Genomic DNA, 10,990 nt, shown 5'->3' with positions numbered 1-10,990 from the left:
TTCTTGATCGTACCTTATTGCTGAAGATAGGATTATAGAGGATGTGTTGAGATCTTATTATGAAGAGGTACCAACCAGGAGAAGGATACAGAAGTATTTCCAAAATTCATTATTACATTAAGGGTGAAAACAGATCTGACACAATTTACCTTAGATTTGTTTTTTACATCTCAAAAACCTGCAATTTTACGAGGGTTGTGTGGACTTCTATTTCATTATCAATATTATATTATCTGCGTAAGTAGGCCTACAGTTTTTAAAAAATATATATATATATACTTTAAATATGCTAAGATTTGAAGAACACTACAAGTGCAAATTCAATAAAAATAAGAACACTTATTTTTCACAAGGGTATGTACACAATGTGTAATATATATATATATATATATATATATATATATATATATGAGCAATATCACACTCGTAGCCGTGCGATATGGCTGTATATCTGCACGGCTGTGATCACAGCGTGCTGATATATATATATATATATATTGCGTTTATACAACAGTTCGACGGCACGAGTGTGTAAATAAGTAAGAACAACAGAGTGTCTTTAAAAACCTCTTTTGTACAGCACTACTTCCTTCCGCCACGGATTCAAATCTCCAGTTGACAATTCCGTAACTAATTTTAAAACGTCACATCAGAACGAAGGAACGTTCAGTCCCTCCATTGAAACTCATTGTACTTTGTACAGTATTATAGTGTGTGTGTGTGTGTGTGTGTGAGAGAGAGAGAGAGAGAGAGAGATCGCCTGAGCGAGTATTTACCTGTGTCTGAAATAACATTCATTCTTAGATATATCCATTATAAAAGTCCGTTTGAATGTCCGCTGGAATTTTCCATAACATACAGCGCTTAAAACAACTTCCTTTGCAAAAGTTCCTTTTAATTTAAAATTCTCTTGTGACTAACTGACTCATTCACTCGTAAAGTTTTGCCGCCATCTAATGGCGTATTAATGTAACTTTCACTCAATCCATATTACGCACTAATGGACCCTTTCTCAATGCCAAATACAACATGTATTAAATATTTATTGAACAACAAATTAACAACAGAAGCCATTAAAAATGACAGTAGGAAATAAACAACTGTACAGTTCATTCAACCGTACAAAAGCACCAGTGTGTCCGTGACAGGTTATCAAGTGTGCCAAGCTTGTGCCAAAACCTCGTAACTCCATTGGATCCTCAAACTGTCAGTCAAACCTCATAAATCCGCCCACCTCTATGAAGTGCCGCATGCGGTTTGGAGATCTCCAAAGGTAAATAAAGATCTGTTGTTTGGAAAAAAAAAAAAAAAAAAAAAAAAAAAACGTTTCAAAAAAAAAAAAAAAAAAGTTGTAAAACGTTTTCTTTGCTCAAGAAACACCATATGTCTGTAAATTCTAATGTTTTGTGTATTTGAAGAGCGGAGAACAGTCTTAGTCTGATAGTTCCCGTCTAGCCAAAATGCTATGCTATATAACGGATAAAGGATGTAAGTTGAATATAGCCTTTATATTAAATTATCAAATTTAACATAGCACAATTCCACTTGCTCTGGAACAAGTAATAGATTAATAAGACCAATTGCCCGTTTTATGTACCCAAAATTAATGTCTCATGTTTAACCACTATAAGAGCCAGGTCTAAACAACTACATTCTTGCCTAAAAAACTCTTAAAACTACAGTTCGTGGTACAACAAGTGTAGTATTCGCAAAAATTACGTTGGATTTGCCCGGCCGCCATGACGGTCGCTTCTAGCGGAGTGATACAAACGGTGAAAAGGTAGGAGCGCTATTATCACTAAAATATCGCACGGCTATCAGCCAATCAGATTCGAGAATCAGAAAGAACTGTTGTGTGTATATATATATATATATATATATATATATATATATATATATATCAGTGGCGTGCAGTGGTGTTTTTACACCTCTTTTGACTTTGCAGATGTTTAGGAATGATATGATATGATCGGTTGTACACTCGTTGATGCGATCGATTGCTCCTGTCTGCCTCGCTGCTCAGAGTGGTTTGCGTCTGTAACTCCGTATAGCTTTGTTTTGAATCTCTTACTTTCATTCATTGTTGCTTATATTATCATTACCTTATATATAGTATTGCCTACCACATTAATCTGACGTCGCTAGCTTTTAATCTTTGAATCTAAATCGCTATTACAACGCGTTTGCATCTCGCTAGCTTGTTAACTTGTCATCAGTCTCTCGCGCGGTCATTTTCTTTTCAACGCGTTCATCAAACAGCTGTGGTAAGTCGGATCAGTCTACAAACACGGTGAGTCATGTCATCCTCTCCTAGTGTTATATCATGTTCTGTTTGCCACATGTTCAGTATAGCTTTCTCTGTCAGCGACGAGGGATTTACATGTCATAAATGTAGGGAAATAGTCAGGCTGACAGAGAAAATCTCAGAATTAGAGACACGCATCCTTAATTGAGGATAGTAAGAATGTAAGGGCTTCAGATACTGTTTTGGATGCCACTAGCTTAGTGAACTCTGTACATTGTTCAGTTCCGGCTGTAGAGCCCGCGCAGCAGGGCACTTGGGTAACGATGAGGCGGCCTAGCCGCGGAAAACACCACTCTTCCGTTCCAATAAGAACATCAAACAGGTTCTCCCCACTCAGTGAAACACCCACTGAGAATCCTGTTGAAAGTGCCCTAGTTATTGGCGATTCTATTACACGGAACGTGAAAATAGAGACACCAGCCACCATAGTCACATGTTTGCCAGGAGCCAGAGCACCTGACATTAAAGCAAATTTAAAAGTGCTGGCTAATGCTAATCGTAAATACTCTAAAATCATTATTCACGTCGGCACTAATGATGTTCGACTTCGCCAGTCGGAGATCACTAAAATTAACATTAAAGAGGTGTGTGAACTCGCAAGTACAATGTCAGGAAAAGTAATCTGCTTTGGTCCCTTTCCTGTTCGTCGGAGTGATGAGATAGTTAGCAGATTATCATCACTCAATGGCTGGCTGTCTAAGTGGTGTCCGCAGAATAATATAGGTTTCATAGACAATTGGAAAAGTTTTTGGGGGAGACCTGACCTGTTGAAAAGAGATGGTATTCATCCCTCCCGGGATGGTGCTGCTCTTCTCTCTAGTAATATGGCACATAGTCTTAGAGCTGAAACATGACAAACTGGGGCCCAGGTCAGGAAGCAGACATACCGGCTAAACCGACCGTCTGCTAGCTGCCTCACGTTACAGAAGTCAGATAATTCCCAACACATAGAAACTCTTACACCTAGACATTATCACATAGAGACTGTGTCTGTACCCCGAATTAGTAAAAACAAAAAACTTCCAAACCCATTTAATGGTAAAAATTTAATTGATGTTCAACAAATAAAAAATAGAGATAATACTGATAAACAAATGATAAAGCTTGGGTTGTTAAATATTAGATCCCTTTCTTCAAAAGCACTTATTGTAAATGATATTATCACAGACAATAATCTGGATTTGCTGTGTTTGACAGAAACTTGGCTAAAATCAGATGATTACATTACTTTAAATGAGTCTAGCCCTCAAGGTTATTATTTTCGACACAATCCTCGTCAGAAAGGCAAAGGGGGAGGTGTTGCTGTAATTTATAGTAATATTTACAGTATTAGTCAAAAATCTTTCAAATATAATTCCTTCGAAGTGATGGTACTTTATGTAACATTATGTAAGTTGACATTTGTGCTGGCTACTGTATACAGGCCACCACGACACAATACAGAATTTATCAAAGAATTTGCTGATTTTCTATCGGAGTTAGTACTAGCTGCAGATAAAGTCCTTGTTGTTGGTGATTTTAATATCCATGTAGATAATGAAAAAGACGCATTAGGATTGGCATTTACAGACATTCTAAATTCTATTGGAGTTAGACAACACGTGTCAGGACCCACTCATTGTCGTAATCATACTTTAGATCTAATATTGTCACATGGAATCGATATTGATGCTGTTGAAATTCTGCAGCAGAGCGATGACATCTCAGATCATTATCTAGTCTCGTGTATACTACATTTAGTCAAGGCTGCTAAACTGCCTCCCTGCCATAAATATGGTAGAACCATCACTTCTACCACTAAAGATCGCTTTATAAATAATCTTCCTGATCAGTTTCATCGCCTTAGCATACCAGATCGCTTAGAAGACCTCGATGTTGCAACAGAAACTATTGCCTCTGTCTTTTCCAGCACAATAGACTCAGTTGCTCCTTTGCGTTTAAAAAAGATTAAGGAAATTAATCCAGTGCCGTGGTACAATGAGCACACTCAGGCCCTAAAGGTAGCAGCCAGAAAAATGGAGCGCAGCTGGAAGAAAACAAAACTAGAAGTTTTTCACATTTCGTGGAGAGAGAGAATGATTGAGTACAGAAAGGCCTTAAAAACTGCCTATTTTTCAAAACTTTTAGAAGAAAATAAGCACAACCCTAGGTATTTATTTGATACAGTGGCTAAATTAACAAGAAATAAAGCTTCAACTTCTGATGTTTCCAAAGAGCACAGCAGTAATGACTTTATGAACTTCTTTACTTGCAAGATTGACAATATTAGGGAGAAAATTATAACCATGCAACCATCTACTACAGTATCGCATCAGACAGTGCATTGTAGTGTCCCTGAGGAAAAAAAAATAATTCATTTACTGCTTTAGGAGAGGAAGAATTGTCTAAACTTGTTAAATCATCAAAATCAACAACATGTATGCTAGACCCTATACCGACTAAGCTATTGAAAGAGATGCTTCCAGAGGTCATAGATCCTCTTCTTAATATCGTTAATTCATCTTTATCACTAGGATACGTACTGAAAACTTTTAAGCTGGCTATTATTAAACCTCTTATTAAAAAACCACAACTTGATCCTAGGGAATTAGTCAATTACAGGCCAATCTCAAATCTCACTTTTCTGTCAAAAATACTAGAAAAGGCAGTATCATCACAACTATGTTCCTTTTTAGAAAGAAATAGTATCTGTGAGGATTTCCAGTCAGGATTTAGACCGTACCATAGTACTGAGACTGCTCTCATTAGAGTTACTAATGATTTGCTCTTATCATCAGATCGTGGTTGTATCTCTCTATTAGTGTTACTGGACCTTAGTGCTGCATTTGACACTATTGATCACAATATTCTTTTAAATAGACTCGAAAATTATGTTGGCATTAGTGGAATTGCACTGTCATGGTTTAAATCATACTTATCTGACCGTTATCAGTTTGTAGTAGTAAACGAAGAGATGTCATATCGATCACAAGTTCAATATGGAGTACCGCAAGGCTCAGTACTAGGACCGTTGCTGTTCACTCTGTACATGCTACCCTTGGGAGATATCATTAGGAAGCATGGCGTTAGTTTTGACTGTTACGCTGATGATACTCAGCTTTATATTTCTTCGCGCCCTGACGAAACTTACCAATTCACAAAATTAACGGAATGCATAGCTGATATAAAAAATTGGATGACCAGTAATTTCCTACTACTAAATTCAGAAAAAACAGAGATTCTAATTTTTGGACCAAAAACTTCTTCACGTAATAACCTAGAATACTGTCTAACACTTGATGGCTGCTCTGTTAAGTCTTCGTCGTCAGTTAGGAACCTGGGTGTGCTCTTTGATACCAATCTTTCATTTGAAGGCCATGTTTCTAGCATCTGTAAAACCGCATTCTTCCATCTTAAAAATATATCTAAACTATGACATATGCTCTCAATGACAAATGCAGAACAGTTAGTTCATGCGTTCATGACCTCAAGGCTAGATTACTGTAACGCTCTACTGGGTGGTTGTTCCGCTCGCCTGTTAAACAAACTACAGCTCGTACAAAATGCAGCAGCTAGAGTTCTTACTAGAACTAGGAAGTATGACCATATTAGCCCAGTTCTGTCAACACTGCATTGGCTTCCTGTTAAACATCGTATAGATTTTAAAATCTTGCTAATTACTTACAAAGCACTAAATGGTTTAGCTCCCCAATACCTGAGCGAGCTCTTAATGCATTATAGTCCTTCACGTCTATTGCGATCTCAGAATTCAGGCCAGCTGATAATACCTAGAATATCAAAATCAACTGCAGGCGGTAGATCCTTCTCCTATTTGGCACCTAAACTCTGGAACAATCTTCCTAGCATTGTTCGGGAAGCAGACACACTCTGTCAGTTTAAATCTAGACTAAAAACGCATCTCTATAACTTGGCATACACATAACACATTATCAATTTATTTTTTCAAATCCGTTAAAGGATTATTAGGCTGCATAAATTAGATCAACCGGAACCGGGAACACTTCCTATAACACCAGATGTACTCATTACATCAGAAGAAGAATGGCATCTACGCTAATATTAGTCTTTCTGTTTATCCCGAGGTTTACCGTAGTCAACCGGATCCAGGCCGTATCCAGGTGAGATTGAGGACCTACGCCTTGACACGACCACATCGCACCCCTGAAGTGTCAGCAGAGATTGAGTCAACTAGATCATCCATTGTGAAGGCCTCATCGACACGACAGCCAGTGGCACAGCTCCTCAACAAACCGTCCATACCGGCATGATGAATACGATCGATTGAAGATGGATTGAACTGGAATAAATACTTTGAATGTTGCGATCCTATCTGGCTTATGACAGCTACCTGAGTCGTAACAAAGAGGAGAACTGGCCCCCCGACTAAGCCTGGTTTCTCCATTCTAACACCTATTTGCTACCTGTTTGCCACCTGATGTCACCTGTTGGAGTTTGGGTTCCTTGCCGCTGTCGCCTTTGGCTTGCTTAGTTGGGGACACTTGACATTTGACATTTGATATTCAACAGTGCTTTGCATTTGCATACATTGACAGCATTTTGTTTAAGAGCTGCTGTGCAGCCAAAATTATATACCATTTATCACTGTAAAGCTGCTTTGACACAATCTGCATCGTAAAAAGCGCTATATAAATAAAGGTGACTTGACTTGACTTGATGAATAAAGTTATGCGCTTGTGTAGGCTACTCCTGCCCGTAGGCTACTCTATAAAATGCTTCGATACCAACAACAAATACCGACAACAGAGCAAACACAGAACAGAATGGATAAATCAGAGAAGGATGTCTATGAAGTAAATGTATCGAATTATTAGAATGTTAAACAAATTAAATATTTACGCCTATGTAGCAAGTGGTATGGTCGGAAAGGGAAACAAACAAAGTCACGATGCCACCCTGTTAAACAGGGAATATATTAGTACTTGTAGATTAATCGCCAACAAAAGTCACACAGGTACGTGGTTTTAAGAAGAGAAGGACCTAGACATCAATACTAAATACCAAATTTTATTTCAACAATCAAACACTAATTTAAAAACCACTAAAAGACTGTAAGACCCAGACTACAAAACATGAAGCAGGGAAAACATAGAAAAGGAGGCCGCGGCTTACCAATGTTAGAAAATCGTTTGGAAGGAGGTCTGGAAATTTGAGTCTGGAAAAGTATGGAATTTTGAAATGGAAAATGTGTAGGAACCCTGTATTGATGTTTTTCTTTTTAATAGTCAACTTAGGCTATTTTGGATCATCAGTCATGCTCCGTAAACACCATCTGTCACAGACACGAATTTTTTTTTTTTAAGTATTTTTAATTTCACCAAGCTGATTGCACTAAAACCCCCCCCAGTCATCGTGTTTTCAGTCCATTTCAAGTTTGATTTTGACGTGACATAAAGTGGTGATATCTAACTGGGTGATCTGATTACTTACTTTTCAATTAGTCTTCCCATTGACGCCATCATTTGTTCATTCAAACTGACGCGCGGAAGGTGCACATAAACAAGAGGTGGGATTTATCGCACAAACCCGTCATATCCAATCATAACCAATTACATCCAATCATAGCTCGATGGAGACATTGGCTCCTCTCACGTGACTTTCCCCCATATCATTCTCAATTACCCCCCACAAAACCCACCGCACACCGGGGGTCTGATGGTTTTCTATGGTTTTCTATGGCATGACTCCTGCTGTAACTTTACCTGCGGGTGTCGCTGTTGGGCAGTGTTCCTTAAGAAATACGAGTGACTTGCACTGTTTTTAATGTTATCATTTGTAATATTTGTGTTGTTTTATATGTAATATGGATTATTTTTTTGAGGCACTGCCTCCTCAAAAAAAAAAAAAAAAAAACGCCCCTGATATACACATATATATATATATATATATATATATATATATATATATATATATATATCAGCTTAGACCAGGCTCAAGTTCCATAAATTCTTTCTTCAACTTTCTTTTGTTTTGTTGTTTTTTGAGTATGAACTGAACTTTTGACATCAAGTTTGTCATCAGTATGTGTGAGTAAAACTGAGTGCATTTGGTCTCTTTCCATTGGTGCGTTCTTGCAAGAAACTGCAAATAAGACTGCTTGGTGCTCTTTGCTTTAGATAATTATGTGTGAATGAAAAGCAAACATGACACTGTAAATGTGATCTCCTGACACCTATGAGAGAAGTACTTTTCCTCTGGTTTTAGTAAACATTGAGCAGCTGTTAGTGGATGAGGAAATACTCCTGATCCGGTAACATACCGTCTTGTCATGCCCCACAATAACCTAAAACTGCATCTCCAGTCATTTGGTCATTGATTGATCGGTGGAGATCAGGTCCAAATCCTGTCCTCATGAATCAGTTTATAAAATTATATATTTCTGATACTTACCAAACCAGTTCTGGCTGTTTAGTTTTGTCTTTCTGGTGTTTTAAAACAACACAAAATCAAATAATCTCTTATTTCCATTCTAAGGCAGTGTGTCCACCAAAGCGTTTTTTTTTCCAGCGGCTAGCATACTTTTCCAATTGTTTTCAATGGGAGCACCGCGTTTTTTAAACGCCAGGAGCGTTACGAGGTGCTGAGCGTCTTTTTCACGCTCAAGCACTGAGAGCTCAGCATTTTTTTAACGATCGCCTCGAGTTGAAGAATGTTCAGCTATGAGTAAAACGCCGCGCTCGTCACTGTCAACTTTTAGCCAGTCATCCAATCAGAGTGGAGGGAAGGCGAGACAAATACAACACCAACCAACTGTCACAACATTCTTGCTGTACAATGACAACAACAAGTGGAGAACGGAACAAAATGGATGAGAAATGAATATCGCTGGTCTCCGAACATACATATCAAGTACATTGTGTTGACAATTTTAGTTTGAAACAAATTATCTGCAAAACAATACGAGTGACACGTCTTGTGTTATTCTATAGCAAAGACTATAGAATAACACAAGACATGGCACTCGTATTGTTTTGAATGGGAGAAAGTGTAACGCTCAATGTGGCGGAATAAGTCTCGCCTTCAAAATAAGAGCCAATCGCCGACCTGTAATGTCATCGCGTCACTGCAGCGGCCGTTAGAAGCACCGGTTTCTTTAGAAACAGTCAGACGCGCGCCTCCGAAATGAGGCACAAGAGACGCGCATTTAGGTCTGCGCATGCACATTAGCTTGATCCAGCCTAAATACTGTTTTTTTTTTTTGTCATGATTTGAGCGTTTGGAAAAAAAATTTATGAGACAGTTTTTGTCAGATTTCATTGGTAATTTCAAATATGAAATTTAATCGAAAGCTTGGCAAACAGCTTTGAAGAATTTGATGTTTCCCCATTCAAAGAGATAGGAGCTGCATGATGCCCAGGATGCCCGAGAGGCATTTCAAAGATGGCCGCCGAGTGAAATGACTTGTCTTAAAGGGACTTTATTCTATAGTCTTTGTCACAAGCACTCACAACTAGGCGTTTTCAGCAGAGCATCTAGCTTTTTGGCTAAAAACGCTTTGGTACATACGTGGCCTAAGTAACTGTCCCTGGTCTTACGATATATAATTTATAAATTTATAACTGCATTGTTACGTTCCACAAGTGTTTTTTTTTTTTTTTTTGCTCCTCTGTTTTTCTTGTCCCCATTGTTTCTTTATTCCGCTCCTTGGTGTACGATCACTGGACACCCTGCCTGTCAATCATCATTGTGACGTTGTTCTGCTCAACCAAGCCAAAAAACAAAACACAACATAAAGTCCAGACCTGGTCCTCTCTCGTCTTGCTCTGTCATCGCTCCTTTTATTCATCCAGATCACCTTCCATGAGATTCTGCTTTTTGCACGTTATATAATCATCCCACCATAACATCAATCATGTAACAGCATGCATTCACTGCATGTTTACGCAGAAATTGTTTACAAAAATCAAAATTATTATTCATAATCAACTTCCATCAAAAAAGTAATGTCATATGAAATCACGTAACCAAGGCCATGTGTGGCCAAAAAATTATTAACCAATTATATTATAGAAATATGGATATTTTTCTTACAAAAATGCATTGCTTCACTTCAGAAGGCCTTTATTAACCCTTAGAGCCATATGAATTACTTTTATGATGGATGGATGAGCTTTTTTGTGCTTCAAAATCTCGGGTACTATTTACTCCCATTATAAAGTATGGAAGAGCCCATATTTTTTAATATGACTCTGATTGTGTTTGGCTGAAAGAAGAAAGTCATATAAACCTAGGATGGCTTGAGGGTAAGTAAATTATGGGATAAATTTTATTTTTGGGTTATCTAACCCTTTAAGTTAATATGCATATTAGATGCAGTGACATGGAGAATCATAATTAAAAAAAGAAAAGTTGCATGAAAACATTTTCACAAAAGTTTGGCTTTTACTCTCAGAAAGAGATGCAGAGATGGAGCCTGCTTGTATTTCTTTTCTGCAGAAATGAAGGAAAATCACAGAGCAAAAGAAATGTTTGGAGATTTATAGCTGCAGGCATGTGAGAAGGTTATGGGCTGAGGTCAATGAAGGGGGGTGTAGATTTGGCACAGAGGAACCCAAAGAAAATATTCCTAATCCCAGCGTGCTTTTACGCTTGAGCCACAGATTAAAGCTGCACTGAAATAAACGAGTGCGGAGATTGGTTAACTTTTCAAAATGTGCTCTTGTTTTT

General features: G+C 38.0%; 1 protein-coding gene across 1 annotated transcript in view; it reads left to right on the top strand.

The window, feature by feature from the left end:
* The first annotated feature begins 2,003 nt into the window (after positions 1 to 2,003).
* The window catches only part of LOC127505175 (uncharacterized), a 456,255-nt gene continuing 447,268 nt past the window's right edge, over positions 2,004 to 10,990 (top strand). The window contains exon 1 of the mRNA XM_051880559.1: positions 2,004 to 6,387. Coding sequence (XP_051736519.1) covers positions 3,400 to 4,674 — 1,275 coding nt within the window. The 5' untranslated portion in view covers positions 2,004 to 3,399 and the 3' untranslated portion in view covers positions 4,675 to 6,387. The remainder of the gene's footprint in view (positions 6,388 to 10,990) is intronic.

Source organism: Ctenopharyngodon idella, chromosome 22 (genome assembly GCF_019924925.1).
Source record: "Ctenopharyngodon idella isolate HZGC_01 chromosome 22, HZGC01, whole genome shotgun sequence".
Taxonomy (NCBI): Eukaryota; Metazoa; Chordata; class Actinopteri; order Cypriniformes; family Xenocyprididae; genus Ctenopharyngodon; species Ctenopharyngodon idella.
Note: the sequence above shows the minus strand (reverse complement) of the source record. Positions and strands in the feature narration are given on the sequence as shown.